The sequence below is a fragment of the Drosophila subobscura genome, chromosome A (genome assembly GCF_008121235.1).
Source record: "Drosophila subobscura isolate 14011-0131.10 chromosome A, UCBerk_Dsub_1.0, whole genome shotgun sequence".
In the NCBI taxonomy this organism is placed as follows: Eukaryota; Metazoa; Arthropoda; class Insecta; order Diptera; family Drosophilidae; genus Drosophila; species Drosophila subobscura.
This window is the reverse complement of record NC_048530.1, coordinates 5838084-5853608: the sequence shown is the minus strand read 5'-3', so window position 1 is coordinate 5853608 and position 15525 is coordinate 5838084. Positions and strand designations below refer to the sequence as shown.

Below are 15525 nucleotides of genomic sequence, written 5' to 3'. Positions count from 1 at the left end.
TAAATTAAAAATTATACTCGACGGCCATGCGTGTCTTATGGGGGCTTTGGCAACGTTTTGCCAAAATGATTTTTAATCCACGCTGCTGCTTGCCCCAGACGACGCCCCACATTTTGAAAATAAACCCAGACAGAGGAGGATTACACTCGCAGCGCAGTGTCGCACCTTTGCTTCTAGAAATGAGATGGTTCAAAATGGTTTCACTCTCTTGCCGCTATGCCTATCAAGAGGCTATTAAAGATTTGGGTAGGCATACGAGTATATCAAATAAAGCAATCAATTTGGATAGCATTTGATTCGATTTGGTTATTAGCATTTGTTTTATTCGCCATTAAAAAGTTGCAGGCGAACGTTAAAATTGGGGGCCACATCTATTTTTGTGTTAGACCAGGCCAGGCCAGGCCAGGCGACCACTGACGCCTTCGCCCATGCCTTCGCCAAACGACCAAACGACCAAAGCGACAGTTTGGCGAGTCACAAGCGGGTTTACGATTAAGCATACATATTCATAATTCCTTGGGACACATGCACCAAGGCATATATGTATGTATGTATGTACATATGTATGTATGTACGAGTGTGCATGTACATGTATCATGTCTAATACAAATTTGTTATTTGCCTCTTTCAATATTTGATTCAAATTTGTGCCGCCTCAGTAAATTGCTCATTAAATCGAAAGAAAATGTCTGCATAAAAAATAATTATTAAAAGCACATCATTCTCTCTCTCTCTATCTCGTTCGCTTTATAATCCAGCCCAGAAGAGCACAGAAACTATTGAAAAGAAATTTCGCAAAAGTGGAAAGGGATGTACAGGGATGACTGTCATGGCAGAAAAGTACACACGTACAGCAATACACCAGGGTTATGTTGTCCGTCGAGTCAGAGCTTTCACTGTAAACCAAACCCTCAGCTTAGCTCCACCTGCCTCATCAATTTCTTCGAAGAATTTTAGCTTCTTTCGTTGTCATCGAGTGCTTATGAGGAGAATACGCCATAATATATGGCTGTGCGAAAAGAAATATACCCACTGCGGACACATCCATATATAAGTAAAGCCATATACTAATTTCTGTGGAATAGTAGGGAGAATATGCAACCATCCCAATAACAATAAAGGCAAGCCTCTGCCAGGGAGCCAAACAAATTTGAAAACTCAGAAATCATAAATAAAATTATAATAAAAATGCCAATAAATTATGCTGCATATACAGATGAACAACAAAAATAATGACCATCCGTCGTGTATCCATCTATCTACCGAACCAATTTACTACATATCTAGATGGACCATTCCATTGGCTATATCTGTATCTGTATCTGTATCTGTCTATCGTTAGATGAAAGAACCAACCAGTCAACCAAAAAAACAACAAAAATAACTCTGTCGCATGTGGATGTTCTAATCACAAATTGCTTTTTGCTCGAATCGCACACGCAGCACACCAGGATGTAGGAAAAGAGTGGAGAGGGTTTAGGGGTGTAGCTGCCTGAGTGTAGGGTGTAGGGAAAAGAGCTTGCACTCGGCTCAAATTTGATTAATTGCACGCAATTTCCATTCGCATACATGACATTTGTCTGCCGAATACCCTGTAACACAGCGGGCATATCCACCTGGCATGTGGGAATCATTGAACGAATTTCCCAATACCCAAACTTGTTGATTATATTATATTTATTCTTGATGGAAGATTACAACAGACCATTAGGCTGGGAAGAGCTTGCTCAGGTCAACAGGAAAGTACTAATTATATTCAATCATAAGCATTTAAACATCTCATCTTAGATGTTCTCTTTGAACCACATATCATGGAAATAAACGTTCTGCATGCGACCACAAGGCTACCATGCATACATTTGTACATAAACCACATCGATGGAACCCGTCTATAGATAAGCATTCAACTAATTCAATTCCCCTTTGAGTATCCTTCGCCTACAGGGTATGCCTTTGGTCGGCTCCTGCGAAAAGTGCGTGCCAGTTGGCTGCAAAGTGGAACAATCTTAATTGCGATGGCACCGTCATTTTCGGTTCTCTTCGGTGGTGTCTTGTCTCTTCAGCCAAAATCCCAATCCCAGTCCCAATGAGCGATGTGACAATGTGCCCTGAGAGGCTGTCGGTTTAAATCCAACGACTCGTTGCCGGGAATCGAAAGTGAAATTTTGTGTTTTTTTGTGACGGGGCAGGGCGGAGCGTAGCCGGTGGCGGCGTTTCCTTGTTTTGGCATACAATTTCGAATGTAATTTATGGCCAGACTGCCTGCAGTTCATATTAATTAAACGCTTTGATTTACTTTCCCAGTGTCGGGCGAGTTTCCTTGAGTTGCCCATCCCCCCCAAAACACAACCCATTCCCCATCCGTTGTGTTATTTAAGCACATTTAATGAACAGCCAGTGGTCAGTGAATGAATGAAAAGTGTGCCCATAAATTATTTGTTAGCCCATCCACGCAAAGGAATGCATCTGCATTTTGGCATCCATCCGGTGCGATGCATCCAGTTAGTGTCCAATTTTAATGGCATCATTTCAAGTTTATAGCCAATGTCATGTGGCAGCCACTGGGCGGGGGCACTCACACAATGTCTACAAATATACATACATATGTACATAATTTGGGGCAATAATATTTACAAAATAAACGAGGTGGAACGTTGTGTGTCGCCTTCAATACCAAATCAAATCAGTTAGTATGTATGTACATACATTCTTTTGTTATTCAAAGTATTCCTTTTCTGAGCATCAATTGTTAGCCAATATTGTCCTGAATTGAATATGTTAATGAGAATTTGTGTGCTTATTAATTTCTAAGGCTTTAATCTTATTAATTTCCGGTAGATTCAAGTTTATAGCTAAGCTCTCTGTTCGCTTTTTCTCTGCGTCTTATAGCTTTTTGTCCAGCCTGTAAAGCTTCGTTTTCGTTCAGATTTGAGCTTTCCGCTGAGAGATCAGCGATGGTAAACTAACATACATATTTACAAACTAACATGGATATGTTCAAAAGCATTTTTTTAGAAACTGTTAACCTACAGCGATCTGTCTATGTTAAGATGTTATGATGTTCTCTTCAGGTCAACAGAATTCTGTACAGCTTTTATCTCTGCTGTGCATTTTTCGCCTCCGTTAGCTTTCCGTTATAACATTGCTATTGCTACTATTGCTCCCACTGTAACTGAAAGAGTTTGCAACAGAGAGAAATGCGGGAGAGAGAGCGAGCAAGCTAGAAATACTTTACTCTCTTTAAGGCGGCCCGCCTTTTAATGTGAACAAATAGCTACCAGTTACACATACACCTATAATATAAATATATACATATGTATATATACAATCAGCAATAAATTCACTCTAGAACACAATAGGCAGGGTGGGGTGGGTGTCGGTGTCGGTGGTCCGTCCGCGTAAACAGTTTTCTGCTCTGCAAAAACATAAGTAAACATGTGCGCTGCGCGCGCGTATCTGTGTCTGTACCGCTGGTTCTTTGTTTGTTTGCGTTGCCTGTGTATTGGTTTGGTAATCAGAATCCGGCGCCGACTTCGACACTTCGGCTTCAACGATCGAGGCCGCCTCGATGCCAACAAGGGTTTTGAAACTATTCACGATTTTCATTATTAATTTGGCGTTTCCAGTGTGAAGACCAATTCCGTCGTTTGCCTCGTCTCGTCTCGTTTCGTCTCACTTGTGCTCTTCATTACAATCGTACTACTGCCGATCAGTGTGAAATACATTGTATACCGCAAGAGTATATTTTTTTGTAGTGTGTGTGCGCCATCGAATCGAAATCCGGGAAGTCCCGTCCCCAGTGTAAAAGTGTTTCATACAAGTAAGAAGGTTTGTTTTTCTTTTTTGTTTTTCCAATCAGATGATACCTATTGATCGGAACGGGCGAGAATAGTCCCACTCTAATTGGGTAGTTTATAATCTGAACTTGTTTTTCGCATCGACATTAGCATACGCGACATTTAAAAACTTGCCTGAACCCAAAAACGAATTTGATAATGGTACAAGCCCAGCTAAACACGGGCCAGGGCAGCATGATGCTGATTCAGCTGTTTGTTCAACGAATCTTATGAATAGAATTAAAATAACAATCAGTGGAAAAAATCAGCAGATGGAGGAAGGGAGACACGGCTAGTCGCGTGTTACATTAATTTGATTTACAGCGCAGTTACATACATACATACGTACACATGTATGTATGAATGTACATGCCTACACATGTATGAATGTGTGTACATGCGCGAGTACGCACTTGCTGTAACTGTGAATGGAGCGGCTGCACTGCTTGCTGCCAATGAACAGAAGAACTCAGCAAGTAATTTCGTAATAATTTCAGACTAAAAGCAACTAAACTGGTTACACGTTTTATGTCATAGCAAAAACATTTGTTGTTACACAAAACACCTCATCATAAATTATCACAAAAATTTAACTATTTAAGATAAAGAGAGAGAGAGAGCGAGAGAGAGAGTCAACGGTCACCAAAATTTCTGTGTTATTACACAACACTTAACAAATACAATTACGCTGCGGTGCGGTACGCATTCATCAAAATTGCTGCAAAATCTGGACCAGAAATCAATTAAGCGCCCGAAGATCTGGCCTGAGGCGTGCGCCGCTTTCCCATTGGTGCTCAATTATCGTTTAGCGGCCCAGTCCGGCCCGGCCCGGCCCCCTCTATTAGTGACCTTCCCCTAACCTTTTCTTTGCTCTCTCAGCAAGGGGTAGTGGTGGCCCCATTTTATTTTTTTCGACTATTTTCGGGGCGCTGTAAGCCCCCCCAGCACCACGATTAGAACATCAAAAGACGTGGTTCCACAGCCCAGCTGCCCCCTAATCTCGCTCTCCCTGGCTGCTCGTATGCGGACAGCAACCTTGACTGATAAAACTGATAAGAGCGCTATGCTCTGCCAGTATGGCACTATTATATATGAATTTATATATGCGCTTAGATACAGCAGCGTTGTTCAGGGGCGTACGGGATGTCCAAAGAAGTTTTTTCGCTCGGTAAGCAGTGATAACGAATGTTGCCGTAGATTAGCAAAGATAGCAAAGACACCGCCCCGCCCCGCCCCGCACCGCCACCGAACCTGCTTATGGTTGGTAATTGTAAAACGTTTTTGGTTCTGCCACAGATCGGACATACCCCCCACAGCCAGGAGGAGGAGTGAGTGCAGCAACAAGATGAGTCCACCGATAATGCTGAGCAGAGACTCACCCGACATTGAGGTAGGTTCCAGTCGCAGTCCCACACCCCAGTCACCGTTCCAATCCAAAATTTCAATCCTTTCAGGATCTGCTGTCGCTCAATCCGCGCGTCAAGACCCAGTGCACAGTGGTGCCCACGAAGCAGACCAAGGAGAACAAGAAGCACTGGAAGCGCAACAATGACCATACGGCACCGCCGTGCACCACTCTGTCCAATAATTTCGAGGACATTAAGCACACGACACTGTCGGAGCGAGCGGCCCTCGAGGAGGCTGGCCGCTGCCTGAAGTGCGCCGATGCACCGTGCCAGAAGTCCTGCCCCACGCAGCTGGACATCAAGAGCTTCATCACGAGCATTGCCAACAAGAACTTCTATGGCGCTGCCAAGGCCATCTTCTCGGACAATCCGCTGGGACTGACCTGCGGCATGGTCTGCCCCACCAGTGACCTGTGCGTGGGCGGCTGCAATCTGCAGGCCTCCGAGGCCGGACCCATCAACATTGGGGGACTGCAGCAGTTCGCCACGGAGGTGTTCAAGCAGATGGGCATCAGGCAGCGGCTGTCGCCGCAGGCCAAGGCCAAGCCGCTGGGCAGGAAGATTGCCCTGCTGGGCGGCGGTCCCGCCTCGCTCTCGTGCGCCACCTTTCTGGCTCGACTGGGCTACAGCGACATCAAAATCTACGAGCGACGCAGCTACCTGGGTGGCCTGAGTGCCGCCGAGATACCCCAGTATCGCCTGCCCATCGATGTGGTCAACTTTGAGATCCAGCTGGTCCAGGACCTGGGCGTGAGCATCGAGACAAATCGTTCGCTCAGCACCAAGGATCTGACAGTGCAGGTAAGTGGAGCACTCCCGCCATTCGCACTACAAATGCCGATAAAGGATCTCTCTCTCTCTCTCTCTCTCTCTCTCTTTCTTGTTTAGAGTCTGCTCGATAGCGGCCTTGATGCGGTCTTTGTGGGCATTGGCCTGCCAGAGCCCAAGCTGAATCCCATCTTTAAGGGTTTGGACGTGAACGCGGGTTTCTACACCTCCAAGAACTTCCTGCCTTTGGTGTCGGATGGCTCCAAGCCGGGGCTGTGCGCCTGCAAGGCCTCGCAGGGTCTGCCCCAGCTGCATGGCAACGTCATCGTTTTGGGTGCCGGCGACACGGCCTTCGATTGTGCCACATCCGCACTACGTTGCGGTGCCCGTCGCGTCTTCGTAGTCTTCCGCAAGGGCTCGTCGGGCATTCGCGCCGTGCCCGAGGAGGTGGAGCTGGCCCGCGAGGAGCGCTGCGAGATGCTGCCCTATCTGAGTCCGCGCAAGGTGTGCCTCAAGGATGGCCTGATCACCGGCATGGAGTTCTGTCGCACCGAGCAGAACGAGCAGGACGAGTGGGTGGAGGATGAGGAGCAGACGGTGCGCCTCAAGGCGAACTTTGTGATCTCCGCCTTCGGTTCGGGACTGCAGGATCCCGACGTGCGCGAAGCTCTCTCGCCGCTGCAATTCCGCGGCGAGCTGCCCGTGGTGGATAGGATTACAATGCAGAGCAGCCTGCCGCAAGTGTTCATTGGCGGCGATCTGGCCGGCGTGGCCAATACCACCGTGGAGTCGGTGAACGATGGCAAGGTGGCCGCGTGGGGCATTCACTGCCAGCTGCAGGGTCTGCCTTTGGACACGCCAGCAGCCTTGCCGCTCTTCTACACGGACATTGACAGCGTCGACATATCCGTGGAGATGTGTGGCCTGAAGTTTGAGAATCCCTTCGGACTGGCCTCGGCACCGCCCACCACCAGCACTGCCATGATCCGGCGCGCCTTCGAGCAGGGCTGGGGCTTTGTGGTCACAAAGACCTTTGGCCTGGACAAGGACCTGGTGACGAATGTCTCGCCGCGCATTGTCCGCGGCACCACATCCGGCTACAAGTACGGACCGCAGCAGGGCTGCTTCCTGAACATCGAGCTCATCTCGGAGAAGCGGGCCGAGTACTGGCTGCGCTCCATTGGCGAGCTGAAGCGCGATTTTCCCGAGAAGATCATAATTGCCAGCATCATGTGCAGCTACAACGAGGCCGACTGGACGGAGCTGTCCATCAAGGCGGAGGCGTCCGGGGCCGATGCCCTCGAGCTGAATCTGTCCTGTCCCCATGGCATGGGCGAGCGCGGCATGGGTCTGGCCTGCGGCCAGATACCCGACATGGTCGAGCAGATCTCCCGATGGGTGCGCCATGCCGTCAGGCTGCCGTTCTTCATTAAGCTGACGCCCAACATTACGGACATCACGGAAATTGCTAAGGCAGCCCAGCGGGGTGGCGCCGATGGCTGTTCGGCCATTAACACAGTTCAGGGGCTGATGAGCCTCAAGGCGGATGCCACTGCCTGGCCGGCCGTCGGCAAGGAGAAGCGCACCACCTACGGCGGCGTTTCCGGCAATGCTACACGTCCCATGGCACTGCGCGCCATCTCGGAGATAGCCAAGAAAGTTCCCGATTTCCCCATTCTGGGCATTGGCGGCATTGATTCCGGCGAGGTGGCCCTGCAATTCCTCCAGGCCGGCGCCACAGTGCTGCAGATCTGCTCGTCCGTACAGAATCAGGACTTCACCGTCATCGATGACTACTGCACCAGCCTGAAGGCGTTGCTGTACTTGAAGGCAAATCCACCGCCACTTAATGGCGCCTTCTGGGACGGCCAGTCCCCGCCGACACCCGTCCACCAGAAGGGCAAGCCGGTGCTGCATCTCACGGGCGAAGGCAACAGCTCGCTGGGCTTCTTCGGGCCCTACCAAAGGGAGCGCGACGTCACGATGGCCAACTTGCGCAGCCAGAAGGGAGCCTTGTGGGATGCCCAGCAGAATGCTGCCGACTCTACCACCTCCCACGATGGGCCAAAGGAGGCGCCCAAGGTAGGCGACATCATTGGCGCTGCACTGCCGCGCATTGGAACCTACAACCAGCTGGACAATAAGCAACAGAAGGTCGCCCTGATCAACGATGTGAGTACAGTACAGACGTCACCCAGGGTCCCTCACGGCATGGGCTAATCTCCTCCGTTTAATTGCAGGACATGTGCATCAATTGCGGCAAGTGCTACATGACGTGTGCGGACTCCGGCTACCAGGCCATCCAATTCGACAAGGACACGCACTTGCCCCTCGTCAACGATGACTGCACGGGCTGCACGCTCTGCGTCTCCGTATGCCCCATCATTGATTGCATTACGTATGTCAATACCTTCCTCTTAAACTGGTTTAATTTGTTAAATAACTTCTTCTTCTTTGTTTTCAGCATGGAGCCCAAGAAGATTCCGCATGTGATCAAGCGGGGAACCGGGGAGAAAACAGTCTACGCCCACGCATTGAGCCAGTGCCAGTAGACGTACCTAGTTGTATGCGTTATATTATTGATATTATGAAAGAAGACCGCGAATTAAATAAACATTTTCAAAGCACATTCTACATATAGGAACTATTTGAATAATTGGCGCACACATACACGTGCACCTGCTTCCTGGGGTACGCCTATCGCAAAGTCAACTGTGACGTTCGCTTGCCTGAACATACAACATACATATGTATGTAAATACTAAATGGTCAACCAACAGCTGTTTCAATAGGCAGCAAAAAACCAAACAACAAACAATAAGCCTAGAGATGTAAATCCTATGAACAATACTCTGAATTAAAAAAATTACTGATCCTCAATTTGACAATAGCCCAAAAAAAAGATACCAATTAAATGTATTATCAACGAAAAATATATATCGATATATATCTTACATCCCTAATAGCTTCTACCCAAACAAGTTTTCATTGGCAAAATTAAAAAAATTATGATAATTACTTGGACGCCAGCAAACAGACCAATGTAACGAAGAAAAAACAAGCAAACAATAAGGAAACACAAATATGTTTGGGTTTGTGAAACATCTATTTAAATTGCAGTTTCTTTTCATTTTGGCAGCTGTGTTGGCTGGCCTCTATCGCACGGAAATAAAACAGTTTGCAAACAGACATGCGGCCAACTATGTGGACAACGCTGATGGTGAGACGGTTTCGCTTCAGTTCAAAGCTGCCAACGAAGCGATGCTGCTAACACCGGCCGAACTTTCCAAATACAATGGAGAGGATGGACAGCCCATCTATCTGGCATTGCTGGGATCCGTGTTCGATGTTACTCGCGGCATCAAGCACTATGGCACCGGCTGCAGCTATAACTTCTTTGTGGGTCGCGACGCCTCTGTGGCGTTCATAAGCGGCGAATTCGAGGAGTACGATCCGCAGACTGCCGACGATGTGCTCAGCCTGAAACCCAACGATCTGCTTGGCCTGGCCAATTGGAAGGAGTTCTATGAGAAGGAATACATCTACAAGGGGAAGCTGATTGGACGTTTCTACGATGAACAGGGTGAACCGACGACATATCACCACAAGTACTTGGCGCTCTTCGAGCAGGCTCAGATAGCGAAGGCTGCTGTGGACGAGATGCGCTTAAAGTATCCCGGCTGCAACATCGAGTGGTCGGAGGCCAAGGGCACGCGAGTGTGGTGCACCACCACGAGCGGCGATGGCAAGGAGCGAGCCTGGACCGGCTATCCACGAAAGCTATTCAGCCCCGGCAATACAAATTTCAATTGCGCCTGTGTACCCGAATCGGAACTAGACCAAATAGACACCGAAGGCAAGGCGGCTCATGGCGACGCAATGTTCAAGGCATACGACAACTGTTCCTCGCGGGCCAAGGAGTGTTTCTACAGGGTGTAATAAACGTAGGCGAAACAGGTTGTAGTGTAAATATTGTACTTACAGTGTATTAAATTGAAATAAACACTGAGGCGATGGTTCGCTTCGCGGGTTCAAGTTCTGCTGTGTTAACAGCTGTTTGTTCTCTTATTTTGCGTTGGTGCAATTTTTTGTGCTGTTAAGCGCCATTTTGTCACAGCCAGGTGACCAATTGCGGTATATTATCACGGGTTTTTTTACTCACGAAATTGAGTTAAATTTATATTTACGGCAATTACGTATTATGCTTTTTTGTTTACCTTTTTAGCTTGAAAAAAGCTTTGTTAACAGAAAGGAAGTCATGAAAATAAGCCAGACCTGTAGAGAATTGATTCATCAATCTGAGAGTACTAACTAGATGGCACTATTAAAAAGAACATCATAATCGAGGAAAATGATTTCGGATTCGGTATATTTACGGTAGGTCATGCGGTATATTTGATCGATAAGTCCGCGGTCACAGCCCGACTCATTATTGTGTTTTGTTTATTTTTATTTAAACGAATGGCTGCGACCACAACAGCTGTCTCCCCCGTGGTGGAGGCGGACACAGATGCCTGCAACCTAATTTCTGCCACTGTGGTGGCGGGCCTAAGAAACCTGGGCACAATTCTGTCGCCATCCATCACCAAGCTTCTCATTGCGAATTCCCTTAAGTTGACTCTCCATCCGGATGCAAGTATGTACAAAATCCAAACATTGAAGTGATCTAAAGCTAATTTCATGCTCCATATGTGTAGCCATTGCGCCAGTGCCTGAAATCTATGCGAACAATGCGGCGAGCGCCAAGCAAAGCGAATACGCCGTAGTCACCCTGTACGCCTTGGCCACCAAACATGCCTGGGATGCACTGACATTTCGCCAGCAACTGGAGGGCCTTGCGCTGCACAGCAGTGCCGTGGATGAGTTGACACGCGTCTACGAGGACAATCGGAAGGATCTGGTGTTGCGACAACTGCAAGTGGGACACAATTTTCCCCACATCACCGATGTTCAGTGGCGCATAGCGTGCGATGTAAAGTCCTCCACGTCCGACAGCAGTACGGGCGTTGCTCAGTTTTGCATTAATCTTGGCCGGTTTAAGCAGAGCAGCGGCGAACGGATAACCATTGTGGAGTTTGTGTGCAATGCCGAAGAGTTGCAATCGCTGATAAATCGGCTAAAGGAGATCGAGAGGCATTGTAACCAGATGGCCATCAGATAGTAGGAACAGAACAATCTTATAATTTATATTCTTGCATTAAATAACAATTCTTCTCTAACTATGTAAGCCATATACAAAGCCGGAACTAATAATGTACCACAGTTGTCATCACAAATGGCGTTTGTCATCGGTTTCAGCTGCATTTTCTACTCTCCTGTGGTGTGGCAGCTAATTGGGCTAAGGGGTCCTTTTGTTAGAAGAGTTGGTTATGCATCGGCTGTTCGTCGTCGGGCGCCAGCAGCTTTACCAACGAATCGTAGTCGCTGGGCGCCGTACAAAAAATGGCCCCTGAGAAGTGGGTTGTGTCATTCTCCTCGGGAGAAATAACTATGCAATTCTTCATAATGGATATATTCATGTTCAGTCCGCGGAAACGGCAATCCTGCTTGTACAACTTGTCATCATCTTTGGGCATAAAGAAAGGTCGTCCGCTGAAGGGATTCAGGAAGTCTGACCAGTAGCCCAGCGATAAGAGACGCTCGCTGATGTCTCTGGCAGCCAGCACAAACTTCGGAGAGATAGGAAATTAATAAATTGCAGAAAAATGAATGTGTTCGAGCAGCACTACCTTTGAGGCGCCTGCTTCGATGTCACCGTCATAGCTCAAAGTGAGCAATGTTATGGCTGTGTCCTTGCTGGCCACGGCGCGCACTGGGAACAGTTCGATGAGGGTGTCACGTATCAGAATGGGACACTGGCAGCAGGATATCTCGAGCAAGTTGTCTGTATTGGCTTCCTTTTTGAAATTCACTACCTTCGAGAGGGGTGTCGTCAGCTGCATCGTTGAATTACAGCCCTGCCAGGCTGGACCACAGCAACTTGGCAAAAAGAAGCGATTGCTCTTCGGGGCAGTCAACTCCCAGTTCGGTTCGGACTCAATGCTATTGAGATCATCGTCGGCAGGTTCACGATTCTTGGTAACAATCTTAAACGGGCTGCCTGCGTCTGAGGAGGATCCGGATCCGGATCCGCGCTTTGAGTAGTTTACTGCACAAATCTTCAAGGCCGCCACTGGCAAGTCGGCGCTGAGCAAGGCAGTTCGTCCGTGGATGCGGATTGTTGTCCGTATGTGACAGTTGCGACCCACACTTTCGAGTGCACGAATCAGGGTGCGCGACATTATTATATCATAAGCCACTGCAAATGCGTAAAAAACATTGGCAATGAAAAGGAATTGTCACTTCTGCCCCTCTCTTCTAGTCGTGATTAAATATAATTTGCTGATACTTACAGTTGCTGCGGTTAGGTGATGGTATCTCTATGGAATGGCACGACTTCGAGACAAAAGCACAGCACGTTGAATTTAGTTTTGTTTTGTTACTTTATTTTTTGTTCTATGTCTAAATGTTAATTTTATGTGGCTATTTTGACTTATTTCTACGCAGTTGTTCAGTTGTGTTATCGACAAGATATACCGTCAGACCCTCAAGAATATATCAAAATATACCTTCTCATACCCAAATATACCGTAGTCTTAAATCATATTCCTCGGTTCTGAAATCTAATATTCGGCTGAATATTACCACCAACCTAAGACACACAGACCTTAAGCCATATTTTTGTTTCAAATTATTGATGGTTCAGGACTCCCTTTATTGGATTGTTTACAAATTAAGGTTTCAGCAAAAAAGCTCAACAAAAATAACCTCTTTTTACATTGTAACTACGCGGTAGCTACACATTTGCTACACATTTTGCAAGGTGTGTGAGTTAAACAAGGTTGTCGTCAATGTGATGGCGCCCTGAAACTATATTTATTACATTTTGTTACTCTCCTTGATTTTCATTTACAGGACCGGTCCCGACGGCCCATGATGCAACTATATATAACATAAAACATATAATAACATAAACAAAACAAAAAATATATAACAAAACATAAACATAAAACATATATATAACACACTCTGTTCTCGCTTCACTCACACTTAACACGTTGAACCCTTTCACTCGCACCTATTGACATCATGCATCAGTACATTTACAAATTTAACGGATCAATTAATCAAATTTCTACAAGATTAGCTCATTTTATAGGGCTATTCCCATTTATTTATTATACTATATAACCCAAAAACAATTAAACATTGCATGACAACTGCACAGGTCAATCGATCCTGTGCGGCATCTTTCCACAGCATTGACCCTCACCAGTTCCGTCGTTACGACCACGCGCTTGCTTAGGACCGTCCTTGATCATCGTGTCCTGCTCGAATTTCTGCATTGATTTGTCCATCGATTTGTTACGACCACGTCCGTGTTGTTTCTCGGCTACCATAATACTGACCCCAATGTCCTGCTCGACTTGCTGCATCGGCATGAACTTGTAATGTGATAAAGAAAGAATTCTTGTAATAATTGTGGGACCAGGAAATCCGTGAGTTACTCACGTGGCGTTTGTTGACGATTTCGTTATCCGACGTTGACTCGTGATTCATATTTTCTCCCTTCCCCTTGCGCTCTTCGTTTTGCATCACGCTGCACACCTTTCGCACTTGCAACCGTGTGGTCTTCAGCTTCTTCCTAAAACTGCGAACCTTCTTTATTTCCAGCAAATCTGAGTGGCCATACTGTGCCTCAGATTCCTCGTCATCACACAGCGTTGAGCGGTCGCTGCGCGGAGACGACAAGTTGCTGCGCGGAGAGGACACGTCGCTGCGCGGAGAGGACAAGTCGCTGCGCGGAGACGACAATTTGCTGCGCGGAGACGACAAGTTGCTGCACGGAGGCATTGCCGAGCTGGGGGAGAGGATCAAACCATGCAGAGGCAGAGGTATACAGCAGATAAAGAACATAAACATACTCTAATGGATCTTCTGACATCTTTTCTAGATATTCGTTGGGCATGTGGGAGTGGTTGGCTTCCACCTCGGATCGGCTATCGTGTTCCTGCTCCTCCTTATCAATGGGTTTGTGGCCAGCAATGGTCAACAGTTTATTGTTGAGCTTTGTGTACATCGCTTCGGCCTTCTGTCGCAGTGCCCGCTCAAGGGAGAGCTGATGCTCAAGTACCTTGGTGATCGCGGTCAGCTGGTCAATGGTGAACTGTTTGCCCTTGGGCACGCTGGGATCATCCTCCGACTCCTGCTTCTTCTCGACTTCTGGGGTGCCCAGGTGGTTGCGAATGCTGCGTTGCAAAAGCTGGCTAACTCCCTCGTTATTGCGCACATTGAACTCCGTGATGGAAATGTTCTGGTTCAGACACTCCAGTATTGAATTAGCTCCAATGTCAGTCAGGCCACAGTCCTGCATGTCCACGACTGCAGAAGAGACCGTAGGAGATCTTAGAGTCGGACCTTCGCATGGCTCATGCTTCGACGCACTTACCCTGTATCCAGGCATCCTCCTTCAGCATTTCGGCGATCCCTTGGAGTCCCTCGTCTCCAATATTGGGGTTGTTGGCGAGCAGGAGCGTGCTCAAGCCCAAAATGGAATCATCTTTGGGGGACTGCCCCCATCGGGATACTTTTTGCATCTGCGTGGAATGGCAAGGATTACACTGCATCCTCCACCTCCGATATACCGATACCTTAATCATTTCAGCCACATGAACTGCCCCCTTGGAGGTGATGCAGCACTCGGAGAGATCGAATAACTCAATGCGATGGAAGGACTTGGCCATATTGCAGACCAACTCGCAGCCCTTGTCCCCAATGGGGGACCTGCGGAAGCTCAATTTCTCCAAGCCTTTGTTGGCGGCTAGCGACTAAAATCAGAGTGGAACAATGATTGGTATTACCTAGAATGGATGATACTACCTTGGCAATGCACTCGATGTAACCTTCATGGAGGGGCAGGCCCTCCAGCTTGAGCTCCGTGAGATTCATGTTGCTCGACACACAATGGGCGATGGACTGGACGAGACCACGGAAAATGAAACGCGTGAATACCACCGGGCGCTGTTTGAAGAGACGTGCCCGATTCTCCGAGTCGATGGGATCGATTGTATCTGTATGGATAAGCCCCTTCCTTAGTTTATCCGCCCCACAGTCCAACAGTCTTCAGGCTACTCACTTGGTTCATAGGAGCGCTGCAGACGCAGCACCAGCGCCTTCAGGCAGAGATCATTGTGCAGCGCCTCGTTGATCTGCAGCCAGTCACTTACGTTCAGCTTGTCGGCGTTGAGCTCCAGGGAGCTGATCTCATGGCATTTCCTGCGAATTTCGGGCACTGGTGTCAAGCTCTTGGCGCGACACAGCTCCAAGTAGCGAAAGTAGAACGAGCGGTTCTGGCTCGATTTCTTTACCAGCGAAGGCACGGTTAGCTTCTTTTCCGACACACGGCTGAGCGACATACTCGTAAAATGACTACACAAATCGAGTGGCAAATAGTCGAGTGAATAGTCAAGGCCAGC

At 47.8% G+C, this 15525-nt stretch overlaps 5 protein-coding genes across 5 annotated transcripts; 3 read left to right on the top strand and 2 right to left on the bottom strand.

Annotated features, from left to right (window-relative positions):
- The first annotated feature begins 5132 nt into the window (after positions 1-5132).
- On the top strand, positions 5133-8641 carry LOC117890213 (dihydropyrimidine dehydrogenase [NADP(+)]). Its single transcript, XM_034794950.1, has 5 exons — positions 5133-5226; positions 5291-6043; positions 6131-8182; positions 8251-8408; positions 8475-8641. Exons 1-5 carry the CDS (start codon positions 5182-5184, stop codon positions 8560-8562), a joined length of 3096 nt encoding a protein of 1031 aa, XP_034650841.1. The 5' UTR covers positions 5133-5181; the 3' UTR covers positions 8563-8641.
- A 326-nt stretch (positions 8642-8967) lies between these two features.
- Positions 8968-9987, top strand: LOC117890221 (neuferricin homolog). Its single transcript, XM_034794962.1, has one exon. It carries the CDS (start codon positions 9095-9097, stop codon positions 9947-9949), a length of 855 nt encoding a protein of 284 aa, XP_034650853.1. The 5' UTR covers positions 8968-9094; the 3' UTR covers positions 9950-9987.
- A 454-nt stretch (positions 9988-10441) lies between these two features.
- On the top strand, positions 10442-11231 carry LOC117899973 (COMM domain-containing protein 3). Its single transcript, XM_034810136.1, has 2 exons — positions 10442-10646; positions 10708-11231. Exons 1-2 carry the CDS (start codon positions 10472-10474, stop codon positions 11169-11171), a joined length of 639 nt encoding a protein of 212 aa, XP_034666027.1. The 5' UTR covers positions 10442-10471; the 3' UTR covers positions 11172-11231.
- Positions 11169-12563, bottom strand: LOC117899965 (methylmalonic aciduria and homocystinuria type D homolog, mitochondrial). Its single transcript, XM_034810125.1, has 3 exons — positions 12403-12563; positions 11740-12308; positions 11169-11679 (listed from the first exon to the last, which is right to left on the bottom strand). The coding sequence occupies exons 2-3, from the start codon at positions 12289-12291 to the stop codon at positions 11365-11367; spliced, it is 867 nt and encodes a 288-aa protein (XP_034666016.1). The 5' UTR covers positions 12292-12308; positions 12403-12563; the 3' UTR covers positions 11169-11364.
- A 715-nt stretch (positions 12564-13278) lies between these two features.
- LOC117894215 (protein Cep78 homolog) lies at positions 13279-15465 on the bottom strand. The gene is made up of 7 exons (XM_034801134.1): positions 15186-15465; positions 14930-15120; positions 14701-14877; positions 14499-14646; positions 13975-14431; positions 13562-13910; positions 13279-13479 (listed from the first exon to the last, which is right to left on the bottom strand). Exons 1-7 carry the CDS (start codon positions 15463-15465, stop codon positions 13279-13281), a joined length of 1803 nt encoding a protein of 600 aa, XP_034657025.1.
- Positions 15466-15525: the final 60 nt, after the last annotated feature.

Bases quoted from the DNA above. Each gene is read 5' to 3' on its own strand.
- LOC117894215 (XM_034801134.1), bottom strand. From the start codon at position 15,465: ATGTCGCTCAGCCGTGTGTCGGAAAAGAAGCTAACCGTGCCTTCGCTG. The intron at 14,647-14,700 runs GTATCGGTATAT...CATTCCACGCAG, and splicing joins ATGTGGCTGAAATGATTAAG to ATGCAAAAAGTATCCCGATG. The intron at 13,911-13,974 runs GTATGTTTATGT...CCTCTCCCCCAG, and splicing joins ATGTCAGAAGATCCATTAGA to CTCGGCAATGCCTCCGTGCA.
- LOC117899973 (XM_034810136.1), top strand. From the start codon at position 10,472: ATGGCTGCGACCACAACAGCTGTCTCCCCCGTGGTGGAGGCGGACACA. The intron at 10,647-10,707 runs GTATGTACAAAA...CCATATGTGTAG, and splicing joins GACTCTCCATCCGGATGCAA to CCATTGCGCCAGTGCCTGAA.
- LOC117890221 (XM_034794962.1), top strand. From the start codon at position 9,095: ATGTTTGGGTTTGTGAAACATCTATTTAAATTGCAGTTTCTTTTCATT.
- LOC117899965 (XM_034810125.1), bottom strand. From the start codon at position 12,291: ATGTCGCGCACCCTGATTCGTGCACTCGAAAGTGTGGGTCGCAACTGT. The intron at 11,680-11,739 runs GTAGTGCTGCTC...ATCTCTCCGAAG, and splicing joins TCGAAGCAGGCGCCTCAAAG to TTTGTGCTGGCTGCCAGAGA.
- LOC117890213 (XM_034794950.1), top strand. From the start codon at position 5,182: ATGAGTCCACCGATAATGCTGAGCAGAGACTCACCCGACATTGAG. The intron at 5,227-5,290 runs GTAGGTTCCAGT...CAATCCTTTCAG, and splicing joins GAGACTCACCCGACATTGAG to GATCTGCTGTCGCTCAATCC. The intron at 8,183-8,250 runs GTGAGTACAGTA...GTTTAATTGCAG, and splicing joins AGGTCGCCCTGATCAACGAT to GACATGTGCATCAATTGCGG.